General features: G+C 38.4%; 1 protein-coding gene across 1 annotated transcript in view; it reads left to right on the forward strand.

Annotated features, from left to right (window-relative positions):
• Positions 1–18,797, forward strand: part of LOC136763352 (chloride intracellular channel protein 4) — a 30,659-nt gene that overhangs the window by 2,153 nt on the left and 9,709 nt on the right. The window contains exon 2 of the mRNA XM_066717297.1: positions 16,684–16,793. Within this exon, the coding sequence (XP_066573394.1) occupies positions 16,684–16,793 (110 nt within the window). The remainder of the gene's footprint in view (positions 1–16,683; positions 16,794–18,797) is intronic.

Here is an 18,797-nt window from a genome sequence, read left to right on the forward strand (position 1 = left end):
GGCTAATTTGGGCTTTGTATTAATATGATAATGGGTGGAGAAAAATGACATAAAACTTTTCTGTATCTACTAATTGACTACATTTCCAAGAGAATAATGGTATCCATTATGTGTCTGTTTTTTAACCCCTAAGTGCTAGATTTGCTGCTTTTGCAGAAATTGACTAATTCTGAAGACCACTGTATGTGTTCTGTCTCAGTTGACTTAAATCAGCATGTCGTTCATTATTCACCCCCACTTTCAAGTAAAATCCAGTACAAGTTATTGTTGACAAGATTTTGTCCTAAACTGTTTTATATGAAAAAAAAAGTTTACACAGTTTAAATCTTTCTTACGAATCTTGTTTCTTATGCAATTTTTGCAGCATATATAAGAAAATGTAAATTGTATAAATTGCTGCCCGTAGCTTTGTGCAAACACTTTGATATGTTTTCCACTTCATCACAGGTATTATCCATAATCCCAAACACACAGACATTCTCCCGCTGAGGTTAACCTCTCTTTGCTGCTGTCACTGTTGTCATGTGTTAAACACTATTGTTGCAATTGCTTTTCTGCATGTGTGAATTATTGAAACATCACACTATAGTTTACAATGAGAGATTCTTATAGAGCTTATTCAAGAGGTCTAAATCTCTTGTTTTGTGGGCTGCATACATTTTGCATCCATAATCATAAGAAAAACATGCAGAAAATGCAATACTTTGCATGTATGTGGGTGTCTCTCTCTTCGGTAGGTCCTTGACGTTATGATTAATTACCGTTACATTATCTTCCCTTTTAGATGTAATATATTGGTTTCAAACCTTAAGGTATGAGGGATAGGCCTACGCAAATGTCCATTGTTCGTGTGGCTTGTGAAAAGCTGATTAGAAGACAACAGTGAGTCTCGTTTGTAGTGTTCTCTCTCATTCTCTCGCATGTCTCTTGGTAGCGTGTACATATCCATTATTGATACCAGGGGGTAGTCTTTCATTGTTTGGCTAAGGATGACTTAACCTGCAACACAAAACGGGAGTCAGAGCGGTTGTGAGGGAGCTGGAGCAGTCCTGCCTGGAAGAGCCTGATAGCATTGTGCTTCAATTTGTTCAGGGCATCTATTAACATGCACCTTAGTGTGATCATTTGAACTGCAGGCTGGTGTGATTTAAAGGTTTCGGGGAGGTTTTGAACAACATAATGTGGTAGCTAATTGTTGACGAGACACAAAATAAAACATCCATATCACTAGCAATATTACAAATTGAGTTTTCAAGAACAGGTCATTTCGCTGATGGCCTACTGTTTTTAGATAAAAGGTATTTCTTTATTCCTTTCTATTTATGTTATGCTTGGTGCCAGTTCTTAGAAACTGCAGAAAAATACACAGTTAATGACACAAAGCTTTTATTTTGAGTGTTTCAGAGTGCTCTAATCAAACTGCACTGTTAATCAAATAAAAACATCAACAGGAGCAACTAACCCATGAAATCATGTGAAACATCAGTGATTAGTACTTACATTGGAAACTGTTATTGGTGTACCCTGCCTGCTGTGGGAACAGTTGTGTTGTTGGGGGCCGGAGGGAGTGGTGGATAGCTGTGTAAAATACTCTTTTGAAGGTTGACTGTGAGTAATGGGGTTGCAAAGATAGATAGGTCATCTCTGCACATATATTGCCTCCGAAGGTAGGACCAGCCTTTAAAGAGTTATCTTTTTCCTGAACAATATGTTTGGTACTCTTTCTTTGTCATCGTCCTTGACAAAGCAATGTAGAATTTTGCTCAACAGGGCTGAGCAAAATAGGAGAAATGGTTACTTCAGTTATTAATTTGTGTCACTGTGCACAAGTCATATCATTCTAATTGTCACCATGTATTGAAGTCTTTTTCGTTAACTTTACTGACCTGAGTGTGAGAAGTTAATACAGAAGTCATCGTGTCCATGTTACCTATTTGTGAGGAGACTGGATGAACAGTAATTCCGTTAGGTGTTAATTGTGTTTTTCCCAGTATTTTGAATATTAAACTTGGTCTGTTTCAACATTATGGAAGAAAGAGGAAATTAATGTCATACAGAAAAACAATAGCTATTCCAGACTTAAAGTGCATCATAATAGAAAGTGAAACCTTTTTGTAAGGCAGTTGGGGCCATTCAGCTTAGAAAATGATAAAACAAATAAATAAAACCGTATTACAAATTAAATTTTAAGTTACCTAAAAGCATGGACTGAACTCTAGAAACTGCTATCAATGCATTATTGGAAGAAATCTATTGACTTTGTGGTGTAGCTGTGCTCACAATAGTAAATATAAGACACACGTAGTTCTCCTTCCTCGATAAAAGATGTGTACGCTGGAGTTGAAACTGCTTTGTTGCTCTGGGACTTTGCTAACTCCATTATTATTTTCTCCCTCTTGGCACAGCATACTCTGAGGTAATCTCAAGCTTTTAGGAGTAATTTCCCCCTAGTTTTCTGAATGTTTGACCCATTGATTTTCAAAGAGATCTGCCAGTGAAACAAATTCAAAATGGTTCAAAATGTTTGTATGCCATGACCCAGATTTTAGAAACATTTGCTACTGAGAAGAACATCCCACAGGTATTGCTGAGAGTCCCTTAGATCAGTGTACCAAGACTGTGAAACTATGTATGGTCTGTTTTAACTAACACTGGTGCTTTGTCACTCTTTAAGTTTTTATTTTCCCTTCTTATCAGCAGTGTAATCTTCTCAGCCAGTTATTCTACCTCATCATGTTCCAAGGTCTTCCCAATGATATCTGCAGGAAGCAACTGTTGTCAGCCAAAGTGAACTGTAGTCAGCTGCTGCATTTAGCTTGTTATAGTGTCTTATCGCCACTTCCCCTGGAGGTGAATTTAGAAACTTCAGAGAAGTGAGGGGGAATTTGTGGCAGCCAGATGTTATTAGAAATAGCCCTTTCTGGCAGTTCAAGATGTTAATAGACTGCACCACGGCAAGACTAAGCCATAGAAACACTACGTCGTTTTCCCTTCTCCGTGAGAGGTTGACTCATGAGATCGTTTGTCAGTGAGAAAAGACGCGAGGGTATTTGGCATCTATTAAAAGGGGCCTTATATGGGTGTTGCTGAAGAAACACATCTATCTTTTGTCACACCTTTGCTTTTTCATTTGCATTTCACAAGTGCATCATAACCTTGCAGACTGGACGCCAGGCTCCTCTAGGGTTTCCTGAAAAGGAGCTTAAATGTCAAAGATTCCTTGAGTCCTTGAGTTTTCCATAAAGATGTTGTGCTGCTTATTGTCTTTCTCAGAACATATCAGGCCATGAGGCGGATGGGCTACAACAGCAGAAGACCCCACCGGGTACCACTCATCTCCACTACAAATAGGAAAAAGAGGCTACAATTTGCACAAGCTCACCAAAATTGGACAGTTGAAGACTGGAAAAATGTTGCCTGGTCTGATGAGTCTCGATTTCTGTTGAGACATTCAGATGGTAGAGTCAGAATTTGGCGTAAACAGAATGAGAACATGGATCCATCATGCCTTGTTACCACTGTGCAGGCTGGTGGTGGTGGTGTAATGGTGTGGGGGATGTTTTCTTGGCACACTTTTGGCCCCTTAGTGCCAATTGGGCATCGTTGAAATGCCACGGCCTACCTGAGCATTGTTTCTGACCATGTCCATCCCTTTATGACCACCATGTACCCATCCTCTGATGGCTACTTCCAGCAGGATAATGCACCATGTCACAAAGGTCGAATCATTTCAAATTGGTTTCTTGAACATGACAATGAGTTCACTGTACTAAACTGGCCCCCACAGTCACCAGATCTCAACCCAATAGAGCATCTTTGGGATGTGGTGGAACGGGAGCTTCGTGCCCTGGATGTGCATCCCACAAATCTCCATCAACTGCAAGATGCTATCCTATCAATATGGGCCAACATTTCTAAAGAATGCTTTCAGCACCTTGTTGAATCAATGCCACGTAGAATTAAGGCAGTTCTGAAGGCGAAAGGGGGTCAAACACAGTATTAGTATGGTGTTCCTAATAATCCTTTAGGTGAGTGTATGTGGCATGTCTGGCTATGATCCAGATCAGCACTGCAGTAAGATGCATTCTTGAGTCTGGGAAATGACGTGACTTTTTTAGCCCATGATTTAAGAGATGGAGATTTTCACTCACTGACTGAGTAGAAACAACAGTTTCCTTAAAGCAGTCATCCATCCTATGTGTTCTGTGTTATGCGTTTTTCCTTGATCTAAATATTGCATGTGTATAGTATAAATTGTAACTGTATATATTTAAACCAAGAAGAATTTTAGCACGCAAGTCACATTGTAATATTTGTATTCATAACATCTGGTTTTATGCATAGTCATACTTTTGGTATCCAGGTACTCCCACAAATGTTTTGCAGTAGAGTTATGTCAGAGATAACAGTATCAGCAGGGATGGGGCACACCCAGTAACGTGTGTTATTCAGTGCCCATAATGAGGTATGGTGGGCCAGCTGCCTCGGCCTATCAACCAAGGGCAAAACAAACAAATGCAGGGCTGAAAGGAGTAGCCATCTCCTCCCTGTTCAGAAAGGTGTCAATTGGCTACTATCCTGAGAAGCCATGGCACGTTTATTGTGGAGCAATCGCTCTTGTTTGTAGAGGGAATCCTGGCAAACCTTCCAGCCTCAAGCACAGGGATGAAAACAATATACGCCCATGAGAATTGTTTAACATGAATTGTTAAACATCACAGTGTTTGGACAATGGCCAGTGTCAACTTTAATGATGAAAATGAATCTTGTTGAGAGAGAGAGAGTTTGAGAGATGTCTTCTACTAGCTTTGGAAGGGCATGAGGTCTGGGGATAAAGTCTGAAGTGATGGAAGTGGTGGCATCATTCGCCATTCATCCTGAGGTTCATGGGTGAGCTGCTGGGTAATGTCGATTTTGTTTCCATTTTGAGAGCTGTGCTCTCCAATTATTATGTGTTGTCTGCTTGGATAAGTTTTATTTTTCTTTAGTTTATTTCCCAGCTGGCTTTCCCTCACACAAGATAATGGAAATTGAGATGCAAAGCGTCAGCAGATCTTCAGACCTGTTTATCCGATCAAAGGTTCGCAGCTGCCGTGCAGATTTTGGTTTAACCAAAGCCCAATCAACTGAGCATGAGAACGTAAATGATTCCTGAAGTGTGCTATAGACAGTGTAGCCCCCTGTGTAAACTAATTTTTATCCCTTCTTTCCCAACTACAATATTTGAGATTGAACAGGCCAATCCAGGAAGAGTATTATTGATCTCCCAAATTTTCCAGGTTCATATTGTAGGCAACGGTTTTCAATACATCAGCTGTGCAGACTAATTACATGTTACATCAGACTAGACCATAAACTACAGGACTGTCTAATCACATGACAATATTTCCATTCCTTCAGCTAGGAAGGAACAGTTGTGTCCTCCTTGCCTTGCCTGCATTGACTGCATCTGTCAACTGGGGTTTTATTACTATATTCACACATGATCTGTGATTTTACTCTCGGGTGCCTGGAGTTGTTTTGCCTTCACTTTTCTCCTAAATGTCATCTTGTCATGGGCTTAATTAAGCTGTTTAAAAAAAGGAAATAATCCTTATCCCCGATGATTTTATTCAACTTATTGTCTGTTTATGAACTAAGACAGTTACATTGAAGATTAATTAAGCATATTATCTATCTATCTATCTATCTATCTATCTATCTATCTATCTATCTATCTATCTCTGTCTATTAAGCTTTCTGCCAATATAATTTATTTTTTTCATCTCAGGTTCTCTATTTTCAGTATAAGAGGGTGTGGCATCCCCTGTATGTGCCCTTTGACCCACTCTCACTAGTTTAAGCAAAAACTAAAATAGGCACGCTATCTTTTCTGTTCTGTAACTTCATGTATACATGATCTAGTGACCTTTACCTCCCTGAGTGGATTGATTTACCTGCTCTCTATTCTAAGCTGATGCAGGCATTTTAAAGGAAGCTTCCCTGGTATTGAAAACCTTAGACAACCCCATTCTTATTCAGGCTTAATAAAAAAAAAAAAAAAGTTGTATGTAAATGTATTTTTTGTAATCTTATTATAGAGGTTTCATTTGGTGAGATATTGTGAATGGAAGTGCTTGTCCTAATTTTGAATTACACCACGTCTCCCTCACATTGAGACGTCCATCTATTATGGATGGTTCCTGTAGCTCCTTGACAACTGTGTGTTGGCATTTTAATGAAGTAATCATTAAGCAGCGATATTCTGTGCGGTGTCAGTGACTTTCAGACACGTGACTCTCTCAGTGGGACACTGAATACCTGACAGTGCAGTTTGTACGAAACAGAAACGTGCTTCTCAGAGTAGTACTCCCTCTTGCATTTCACTGTCAACAGTTTCTTTAAAATACATTTAGTTCAAATTAATCAAGTACCATTCTGTAGTAACCCATAAGCAAAAATATATGAAGGTTTTCTTTCACCAGCTCTGCTTCACCTCTATTTTCACTTGCAAGGGATTTATTTAATGTAACTTAATAATAGGTCAATTACATTATTTTTGTCCTGGATGTGTAAGTGCAGCTCTAATCTTCCAATACTGCCAGGGGTAATCAGATTAATTAATCCATTAAAGGATGTGACTTTTGCTAATGAGCAAATAGCTTATAATTACCGCTGAGTGGGACGTGGCGGGTGATTTTATTTTATTTCTGTACTTTTAAACAGCCTTCATGCTGGTAACATTCATGTTTCCCGTGGTTTACCATGGTTTTGTTTTTTCCTTCTCCTATTTTCACAAAGAGAGCCACAGGTTAGCAGAAGAGGTCTGCAGGCAATTAAAATCCGCTGCCAGTTTGATTCCGTCTGATTTGGCGCCCGCTGCCCAGTGGGAATAAAGGGGAATAAAACTGCTTGCTGATTAGCACAGAAATCTGCTTGGGAAAACATTCTTAGCAGTCCCTAATTACCACAGTGCTGTTCGGGAAGCTTGCTTTATTTTCCGTTTTCCGTGGTGTGCATGCAGCCCCTTTGCTCTGTGTGAGCTTTTATCTCCAGCATTAATTGCAGCCAAACCTGTTCAGTCTGATCTTTGGTTCGGTAACTGAATTGACAGATGAAGATCACCAGTTCCTGGATCGCGTTGGGTCTGGCACTGTGATGCTTCAACCGAGTCTTCTTTAGGCTGCGAGAAAGAGAGTTCCCCCTGGGACTCGCAGGTTAGCCTTTGAAAATTGGTTATTTTCTAGAAATTACAGTTCTTGGATCAGGCGGTATTGAGACAATCATCTAATTTTGAAAAAAAAAAGGATTACAACTTAGAAACGCAATGATCTGAATAAAGCACTGACATCCATGCGTTTCTGTTAAAAGTAAAAATGCCTTGTGCCATGCCATTCATTGAGACTTTTAAATGGTGGTGTTCATGTTGGACTTTAGTTTTTTTTTTTTTTTTTAAACCCATGATTTGCAACTCCAATCTCACTCTTCCACACCAAGCCTGGAAACTATGCCCATTGTCTTCCTTACCAGACACACTTTGCTGGTATCAGTCATCCAAAAGCACAAAGACGTGGATTACATGTATCCTGTTGATCCTCATCCTACTGATATAATGGTGTATAAGGTAAGGTCTATCATGTCAACAGGGTAATGCACTTTTACAATAAAGATTCTAAGTGTTATTGAGGTATTTGGCTAATTTCCATATCTGTTCTGAGATAACATGTATGAAATTAATTAATTAGTAAACTAAATGCATCCTTTTTTTCCCCCTCCCCTTTAAAAAATATCGGAAGCATGCCAGCTATTCTGACTTGTAAAATGCAAAGCAGCACATCATAAACTCATTAACTTCATCATCCCTTTGTTCTTCATGGTGCCTAACTCCAAACAGAGACCAATAACCTTCCATTATTATCATGTGTCTCCAGATAAACTTGGGTGTTTCCTTGGTCACAGAAATAGCCTTCAGTTAAGGAGAGAGGCGCTTAGACTACATTTTCTGAAGTGACAAACTATCTTAAACATTTTTTTTCTAAACATAAGTCTGTCTGAAAGCTTTGTTTAAACTGCATCCAGCATCCATGCCTTTCTCCAACAAGTAGTCAAATGATTTCTGTCTGTTACAGAACGTTTTCTGAAATGGGGTGTTGTCTTTTTTTAATGTACAGTTGTATTCACCTTTTTAAAAATAGAAAGATTTGTTTAAAGGCCTGATCATGGGTTATTTTTGGTTACAGCAGCTGAGGGAAAGAAGCAGAGGCAGTGAGAATAATGCCCAAAGTGGGAGCTGTTGTATTTGAGACCTTTGAGTCATTTGTCTGGGCCTTGCATTACTCAACAGCCTGGCAATTGGGAGTTAGCTGCTGCAGTCAGGGTGTGTTTTAGTTGGAAAATAACAGTGAAGCAGTTGTCGCAGCAATATACATGAGCAGAACTTTATTTGCTTTACATTACCACGCACTTATGGATGCCACACTTGCCCGTCACTCTTTCTGACCCGTTCAACATGTCAGAGTAGCAACCAGAACATCTGTTTTCTCAAAGGCCCCTAACAACCAGCTGGCTGTAATCCCGAGAAAGAAAAGCACTTTATTTTTGTCATAGGTAAACAATGTGCCAGGGACTAAATGTGGGGAAATAATTTCTACTGTTGTCCCATTGATCTGAAAGACATTGCGGGATCGTTATGAAGCCCGATGGAACATCCTTTTGAGTTCCTTAGACCGTTTCTTATGGAGCTTCACAGTGGCTTTTTGATTTGTCATTTCAAATGCCTGCAAAACTATGCATTTACATTTATGACCAACCAGTGTTGCACAGTGCCATAGGGGCCAAGCATTTGACTTTTATGTTTTTCATGTTGTAAACTAGATTACCTATGTCTGAATCATTTGGTGAAATAACATGCTATAATAAACTAAACTTAAGCTTAAACAAGCCTTGATTGATTACTGTCCTGATTAATCTCCTTCAACAGGGACTCTGTCAGTCTCATTAATTTCACTTGACCAGCTCTTAATATGACTCAATCTGTTAGGAAGTGACAAACTAAGTGGATATGCTGGAATAGTACTCCTATTGTTTCTGTTGTGTTTTTTCTTTTTCTTATTGGTCAGATCATTTCAACCCAGTGAAACCATATACCTGGCAATCTGTTTAATCATTACACGTCCCATGGCATTTTCTTTCGAAAGACTAATTTACATCCTTATTTGGTTAAGTCCACAGAAGCACCCTTGGTCACCTTTTGGCTATGCTAGATAAGGGTGTATGGCTGTTTGATCCTATATTTAGAAGTGTGATTAAACCAGTGCTTAATTCCCAAGACAATACTACGCACAACATTAGCCATGCATTCTTCACCCACTCCTCAGGGATTCCTAATATCTCGGGAGACTCTGCAATAAAACAATAAGGGCATAGTGGTTAGAATCCACCTACCATCTTAAATCACCCTCAAGAGGATATGCTTTTAATCTGATCTACATGTAAAATGTTTGTTGGTTGGCCCTTCTGTGCTGACGAGTGAACACTGAATTGTGGTTTGGTTTAAATTTAAATATTTTCCAAATGAAGCTTCAGTTTCAAGGCTGATACTTTTCTTTTTTATTTCATCTCATACAGAATGTTGGGAAATCTCTATTTCGGTACCAAAAAGACAGTCATATTAGATCCGTTTTCTGTTCCTGATTCTGTTATCTACCTCTCAGCCCTAGTATAGCAGCTGGTTGTGGTACAGTATGAAATCACTCTAAAACGGAGGGCGATTCCTATAGAATCGTAAGACCCTGGCCGTGTGTTGTCTGCTAATCTGGTGATGTACAGAAATCAGTGACACCCGCTTTTAAACCATTAGTGAACTCGCAGGAACTGTAAGTCAGATTACACACGCAATACATTTTCCTCCGTATCAGGCCAGCTTTATAAACGCATCCATTGACAACTGTGGATGGTATCTAAGCATTTTTAAGTAAGCTTTTTATGAATGACAACTTTTACGTTCAGCTCATTTAAGTATTACAATGCTTTATCTTGTTATAGTTCCTATAAAGTCACTATTGGTTTTACTTTTATTAATTATGGTCTTTTTATGAAAAAGCTCAGAGGTTCTTATTTTATTGATCAAATCTCACAAACCTAGGCCTCCAACTCTGTCTGCTGCTAATTGGTTTTGTCTTGATTTTGTTTAGTTCTAGTCCCGCCATGAGGTGCACAATTAGAAAATGGATTTTGAATGTAAATTAAGAGGGAAGTTTGATTGTTAATGATTATTCCTACTTCAGCATCTCTTGTGTTTGTTTAAAAAAAAAAAAAAAAGATTCCCAACATGCTTGGCAAATTACAAACTGCATCTGAAAACAAAATGATGAGCTTGTGTAACTCCTCGCCTATTGAATTAGCACAATTGCTCTAATTACAGCTATGGAGTCGTGGAATGTACGTGTTGCAGCTGGAATCTGTGCATCTATATTTAATTTCCTAAACCAATTCTATTGCTGGGTCCAGATCTTTTTTGGCAGTTTTCTGTGAGCTCACCCAGAACATCCTTATGTGGATCTTTCCATCTATGGCCAAAAAAGTTGTTTTTGTTTCACGAATACACCCTTAAGAACATCTGATACTGTGTATTGCACAACAACTGTGTAGCTTTCATTGTTATTTAATTATTTATACTTTTTCCCCCTCTTAATGGTACCTCATTTGCCCTTGATTTCTAAATTCAACAGGTGTGCAGTATGAACTAGGTCTTTATGCTCTACTTTCACAAATGTAAAAGTGAATCCAGAAACAGAACAGCCCCCACTGTTTTCGCAATTAAAATACCTCCCCACCGTTTTAAGCTGTTTTGACAAGGAATAAATCTGTTATTAATGCTACTGTTTGATCTATGGGATTATACACAAGGCCAGTTTGCTGGTACAAGTTAACTTCATCTCTAGGGTTATTTTGGTTCCTGTTTGTTTTCCATGACAATAAGTAATGATAACAAAAGTGGTAACCGGAGCTGACTGCTTTTCAGAATGTGTCCGTAAATCCAGCACCCCATGTATTTCAGCTAACTAAACAAAAAGGTCCTTGGCCAGCCAAACAGGACATTTCTAAAATAGTTTGCATCTCATGTCTTTGCGAAGAGGCCCTGGAAGGGGGGGCTAGCTTGCACTCTGCAGCTTGTGAAGTTAATGAAGGCCGGCCTGGAGGCTGCAGTGGCCAGGCCTTCACAAGTGCCTGTGAGCACTGACCTCGGGGAGAGACCATGGACAGCATTAAAGTGAGGTCTGATGTAGGGATCATAATGAGAAAGGGGGTGGGGGTTGCAAACCTGCAGTACCTATAATAATAATCTAAGAAGTTAATCATTCATGTGAAAGGTGGTTCTCATTGTATAAGAACATTTGTCTCATGCAGTTTAGGTGAGAGAGGACAGTGAGCTGAGCCTTCACATGATCTATTACCTTATTAAAAATCACACAATTAGATGTGCAATTTTTTTTTTTAAGTTTATACACACACATTAGGTATAGTACTTTTTGGAAATGATGCTCTGTGATTTGGTTTCTAACATTTTATTTTAAAATATCAATATTTATTTGTTACCCTTACCCTTACAAGAAACATATACAGAGTAATACATTGTGCAATAAATGCATAATATCTGAAAGGCACTGCTATTGAAGTTATGGGGAAATATTCAGAATGTGTGTTTGCATAAGAAAAGTACTGTGCTTGTTTAGATATTTGTTGTACCACTCTTTGTGCGTTTTAAAAGTCTCCCAAACTCCTGAGAGTTCTGACGTTGCATGCCAGTGTGACCATTTTTTTTTTTTTTTTTTTTTTAAGAAAGTATGATCAAGTTTACTGCACTTGGATATTTACATTCCCCAGCTATTCACTTCAGTATAACATCTGCTTGGCAGACTGCAGGTGATTGGCTTGTATTTTGAAATGCATCCAAACTGATCTGCCACACCTAAGCCAGCTATATTGCTTTTTATCTTAACCCTTTGTCAAATATTACAAAAAAACACAAGTGTTTAACATTTGCCTAGTACTGATAGATCAATGATCAACTTGTCTGTGTGTGATCCTGGATTAACCTTGACTGTTGTGGGTTTCTAGAGATTCTTACTCTTTAAATTTCTTATTTTATTCTGAATGAAAAAGCGCATTTAAAAAGTGCATACTCTCTTGGGAATGGAGTTCAGGCAAGGGCGGGGGTGGTTTTCTTCTTTTGAATTAGTCCTTTAAATGGAAAAGCGTGTTCATATCCTCTTTAATAGACTAAACGGTGCACACTTTGCATACTGAAATTGCCATGGGAACAGCTAGTGAGTGGCAGCAGAGTGTACATTTCCAATTTCCTCTGCCGTTGCTCCGCTGATTCTTAATAAGTACACAGTCTTCTTGGGCGAGTGGGGATTCAGTGTGAAATCAGAACACAGTGCTTTGTTTTTTACTTCATTAGGTGCCTTCTAGAATTCTGAACTGACACATTTTGTTCCTTACACGTCTGCATTTAAGTGAACGGAATTGGTGAGCATTCGATCATTCATTGACTATGCAGGATCATGTTTAAGATCAGATATTCTGACATCAATTGACAGCATAATGTTTTGCACAGCAAAGTGCGAGTTCTCCCATTGACGAGTGTATTATTACAATGGCCACTTTTATTTGCAAGCCATGTGAAGTGAAAACTTAACTTAAAAAGCCTCATTGATAAGAAAATATATAAGGCTAGACTGTTTTTATTGTGGAAAAACAAGAATATGGTTATTTTTTTGTGGCCAGGAGTTATATATGAAAAGTATATTGTTGTTCTTAGTTTCAAGTTTTTAAAATACCCTTTGTTTTTCAGCACTTATTGTAAAAAATAAATAAAAAATAAAAAGGATTTCAGATTTTGCTTGTGGAATTTTCCACTGTCATGTTTGCTTGTACATCTTTGACCTAGAGGCATGTTGTACACACTGGGAGGAATGCAGCTGACTCTTATAGTGCACTGTAATTTCCACTGCCACGCACTTAATGTCGGTCCTGTCAGGGTTTATTTCCAATAAACCAAGTTTATTTCCAGCAAATATGTGGAATTATGTATGAGTGCATAGGTAATGCTTATTCATCAAAACTGCAAAGAAGAATATATATGTGAGGTGGAACCCATGACCAGTCTTCTACTTCAGCTGAAAAGTGCTGTAGGAAACCTGGTGTGTCGACCAACAGGCTGTGGTACATTTCGTTAGAGGTTATACAAGTTTGCAAATCCTGGAAAACATTTTATTACATTACATTATTGACCAAAGTTATATATATATTCCTGAACTACTGCAAGTGATACAATGCATTTCAATGTCTTTATTGCAAATACTATAGTAACATTTAAAACAATATTGCTGAATTACAAGTACATTTGAAGCCAATATACTTGATGAATTATAACGGCAAAACGGTTATGGTTGACCAGTATCACTGCTAAATTACACCTACAACCGGAGAACATCTTAGGCCAGTATCAGTGAATTAAAAATGCAAAACTAATTGCAATTCTATACATTCTAGACCAATATTAATTCTGGTGTACAATTACAATGGTACATTACAGACCAACTTTACTGCTGAATGACAACTGCAATTGAAGAACATTAAATGCATAAATACGCTATAATATTTCTACTGAATTATACCTAAAATACGTTGCACTATAGACCACAATAATACAGGTAAGTATAAACTAACCCTTATCTGCAACTGCAGTATTTTTAAAGACTAGCAACAAATATACCAGACTTAAGTCATGCATGAACATGGAACAAGAAAGGTCAGCTACATGCAGGATTTTCAAAACACAGGACCCCTGTAGTTATGGAAGAGGATGTGATACCATTAGAAAGTGATTAGGTGCCCTTTATATGAGTGACCTTTAGTCTTAATAATAATAATATTATTATTATTATTATTATTATTATTCTTGTTTATTTCTTAGCAGATGTCCTTATCCAGGGTGACTTACAAAATAGACATGCTCATCTTGAAATGAAGACACTCTGAAAAGCAATTCTCCCTCTTTTAAAGCAAATCAGTTTAAAGAGAATTGACCTTACAATGGACCCAACACAAATAATGTATATAATAGGCTGATTGTTATCTTCTCTAATAAAGATAATGCAGATTAGCCTAACTTTTGCTCTTGGTTTTCTCAGAATCTGGCAGATGATAAAACCCTGACTTGTGGAACATATAAGTTGGATTTGTGGGTTAAATGCAACTCTGTACACTTTAATATCAGCTTTCCAGCTTTTATAGTTGTCTGTTGTTCTTTCCAATAGAGTTGTACTACATTTTAATATCCACTGTCAGTTCTCTTAAATATTGATCTTAAAAAGTTGTTGGCATCACCAGATAATTAATTAAGCAAGTTGTTGGAAAATGGTCCTGTAGAGGTTTGAATTTAATAGATCTTTGGCTTATATGATTTTAAAAGGAAGGCTTGTGCTTTATACGTGAGCCAGATGTTCCAGCTCCAGAAGGAAGCTGCATCTTTCTCTTAGCTACTGGAATGATCCTATCTGTTATTGACATTTTGTAGTTTATAAGCACCACACTATGCTACCCACAAAAACAATTGAAAAACTCAATTGATGTCATCACATTTGATGAGGAGAAATGAAACCGTGCATCTGAACAATTCTCATTATCTGGTATGTGTCAGACGTTCAGTTAGATCTCTTGTGGTTAATACAGCTAAGCTATGTTCCTTAAATAAATCTGATGTTTCATTCTGATCTGCATGGCTGATGTACACCAACTGTACAAAACTTCAAATATCATCACATATGCTCACTATTTTTTTTTTTTATTCCTTTTCTTTATTTTTCTATCCTACGAGCTCCTCTTCATTGTAATACAGACTCCGCTGCAGATGGTAGACCAGGTATTCTGTTGTATAAATCTAAATTCAAGACTCTTCCTCTGCACAATTTATCAATCTATCTGGCATTCGAGCACAGCATTTTAATCAAATATGAATTATATAAAAAAACATTTTCAGTTGATCTTGGTGCTAATTGTTATTCAAGGGTGCAAACCTCCTAGCTGTTCTCTTCTGAGGGCAGATGCAGCTTGGCAGGAGCTTGTCTGAAAACATCTGCCATTGCCATTTGTCTTCACCCCAGGAACAATTGGATGACCATCTAGGCTTACAAAAAGACCAGTTCTAGTTGTGATGCTTGCCTTCTGTTTTTTGCAAACTCTCCCCTAGGCAATTAATATGGAAAGGCCACAAAATTGGTGCCTTTCACATCTGTAAAAATTAAGTGTGCGATTTTATCCATTTATTAATGTGCATGTTCTCCAGATTCTGGAAAGGAGTCATCCCTGTCTATGCTTCTAATGCTCTCTGTGGACTGGGGAATGTGTCTTATTCATTTACTGACTAGAGTTCTTCAAGTGAGCTTTGCAGCATTTCAATGAAGCCTCCACACCTAATTAAAAGTCACTTCTAGCAGATCCGCGCTGTAAGCAGATCCTAGTACAGGCCGGCACAGTGACTCCTTGACATGAGGAAAGATGAGCTTGGTGTTTCCTTATAGCGCTAATGGTGCCAAGGTACTATAAGGGGCGATGTGTGATTTGTTGGTCAAATTGACCTTTTCATCTCTGTTTACTGATGTGTCTGCAAATCATGAAAGCGGGAAAATGAAGTCTGTTTTGACTTGTAATTTTGTGTGTAGCAATTGATATACTTCCTATAACATTGCATGACTGGGCATCAGCCCCATTGTGCCAGGCTCTGGTTGTTCCAGATATGTTGTTCATATACCTGGAATGGGAAAAAAACATTAATAGCACCAGGAATCTACACTGAAGGAGTTGGCCTCCCTACTATAAATAATTCTAGTGTTTTCCACAGTTGGGAATCAGTGCCTTAGAAACATCACTTTTCTTGTACAAGGATAAGTCACTGATTTAAAGAGACACATGTCAGATGTCTAGAGAGGCTTATGTCACAATGCCAGCATACCAAGTTAAGTGAGAACAACACACACAAACTTGGAGGCTAAGAGAATATAAAGGCAATGTGCAGATAGTGTCGCGAAAATAACTGCATTCATTAAAGATACAGAACCAGTTTTCAGCTGTGTGGTTGTGACACTAGATGTTTGTTATAGTTCTTATTTTTGTGGTGATGTATGTTTGATTTAAAGAAAAAGCATTGTACACGGTTTGCCACCTGGTGTCACAAATATTATTTAGTGTATCAGATCTGGTTGCTGCACACACAACGCAAGGATGCCTTTTCATTAAAAGGGCAGTGTTTTCTGTCACACTTCACTAACTCGCCTCTCAGGAGCTTGGTCATTGTTTTCCCTTTTGAAAGGCATCCTTTCAGCTGAATTCCTGGAGGTCATACTCATGTCAGGCATCACAAACAAGCAGCTTTAAATTAGGCCACTCTTCGCACTCCATCACTTGGGGAGTACAGTGTCATCGTTTCTTCCTTCCAGTGCCATCGCAATTGAGATGTCTGGTATCCTATAAATCATCTTCCCAAAACTGTGCATGATATACGTGAAATCAGAATTTCTTCGTATTTTACTGAAAATTATTAATGTGTTGGGGGTCAGTGTATACTGTAAGTTTGTATTATTGGCTTCTAATGTAAAAGAAAAACCTAATTATTAAACATTTGTTATTTGGTTGCAGGCGGGAAGCGATGGAGAGAGCATCGGAAACTGTCCCTTCTCCCAGAGACTGTTCATGATCCTGTGGCTGAAGGGGGTGGTCTTTAATGTCACAACGGTGGACCTGAAAAGGTGAGCATGAAGCCCTTGTTTTACGGAGAATAACTTGTAATTTTATCATGTCTGTCTTTTTAATCTACAAAGTGTGTAGAGAACCCCAAACTCCCACAAGCCCAAATGTGCACGCCATGTCTGTGAATTGTTTGTTGTTGTTGCATAAATAACCTCTCAAATCTAGAGGTGAAAACAACAGAGAAATAAACAAGTCTTCGGCTGAAAATGAAAGCCCTTGTTGTGTTTTGCTTTCCCAATGTGGGAACCTAGCCATCCATTTTTATGGGTCCCCTGCTTCTCTAAGGTACTACGGCATCATCTTTCACTGCAGGAGATGCCATAGAACTACAGACACGGCAAAGTCTTTCATTCTGCACCCTCCGCTCCTGACAGTAACAGAGCTTGAGCACAAAAGACATTCCAGCTAATGGATAATGGTTATCTTTGCAGAGGGAATACACACAAACCCCCTTCCTTATTATTGGTGCATTTAGGGATCATATATTTTAATTTCTGATCCTTTTGCTTTTATGATCAAGTTTTGCAGCTAAACAGTGTGGCATTGTTTCAAAAGTATATTTCTGTAATTTTAAAGGTAAATAGGAGTGTTGTTGCCTTGCTACTGTGTGCAGAAGCAGCATCGATCCAGGAGATATGCTTAGAGGACTGAGTGCTCAATCCCACAAAAGCCACTTTAATTTCCTTCTGCAGCTGTGCTTGTCCGCAGGGCCAACACACTGCATGGGAAAAAACGAAGCTGCCAGAATTTTCCGAAACAAAACAAACTACCAAACAATGGTAAAGACTTGCTAAAAACTGAGCCCCCTTCAGATTTTCCTTTGTCAGAAATCTGCAGGGCACCATTTCCAAGTGTAAAGTGAGCAGCTTCATGGGAAAGTAAAGTTGATGGTGCTTTTTTGTGTGAAACCAGGGTGTTAACATGTAAGAAATGTTCACTGTATGTAACATGCTAGACCCTGCAGGCAGTTCCTTCCACCCAGACACTGGCTCTTTTCTCATTTTTATTATATTTTTCCACAGTTTCCCTTCAACTGTCTGATTGTACGACTACATGAATCTGGACGTGATAAATACTCTGCTTTTTCCATGCGTAATATTGTAGCCTTGCAACGGAATACGGCTGCATAAAAGCGTCATTGTTCTGCTGCTGTTTTCTGAAAGGAATGTATTTGTGCGGCAGATTTTTTTTTTATATATATATATATATATATATATATATATATATATATACAGCTCGGGGAAAAAAGTGGGACCACTTAACATTGATTTCTGAACTTGGAGTGGTCTCAATTTTTTCAAGAGCTGTATGGTGTGTGTGTGTGTATGTATGTATGTATGTGTGTGTGTGTGTGTGTATATATATATATATATATAATGTATGTATGTATGTATGCAATTGGAATTACAGATGCTGATTTTTATTGTAGATTTAATTTGAAGTACTTGGCAAGTTAAAAAAAAAACAGAAAAAAAAAACAATCTCCCGTAGTGTGTTTTGTCCTCTAGAAGTTATTGCTCTGTGAAGGCATTTCTGACAATGTGTGACATTAGATGTAAGGACATTTATTTTAAGTTTAAAAGCGGAAACTCATCTATCGCAACAAATGTGTATTGATGATGATTGGTGATGATGATTATAGATTTTATTTATATAAAAAGGTAGGTTGAGAATGCAACCCTATTTATCTGAGAGAAAGGGGATACTACCAAAAGGCTCTCGACTCGTACCAGCTCTTCTGCGCACAGCCTGGCTTCTCTTTGCTCATTTAATTTGTAAACATGTACAATAGAAGCTCACAGTACCATAGGGAAGTACACAACACATTTCCTAAAGAGGAATTCTGACTCCCACCCCCCTTGCCTCCCTCCTCCTTAAACACACTGCGGTCGAAGGGTGTAATAGAGTAATGCCGAAGCTATGAAGTCATTTCCTGCCATTGTAGCAGGAAGCTGGGCCCTGCATTTAGAACATTACTGTGTGCAGTATAAATTTAGTGTCTG

The sequence above is a fragment of the Amia ocellicauda genome, chromosome 11 (assembly GCF_036373705.1).
Source record: "Amia ocellicauda isolate fAmiCal2 chromosome 11, fAmiCal2.hap1, whole genome shotgun sequence".
NCBI lineage: Eukaryota > Metazoa > Chordata > Actinopteri > Amiiformes > Amiidae > Amia > Amia ocellicauda.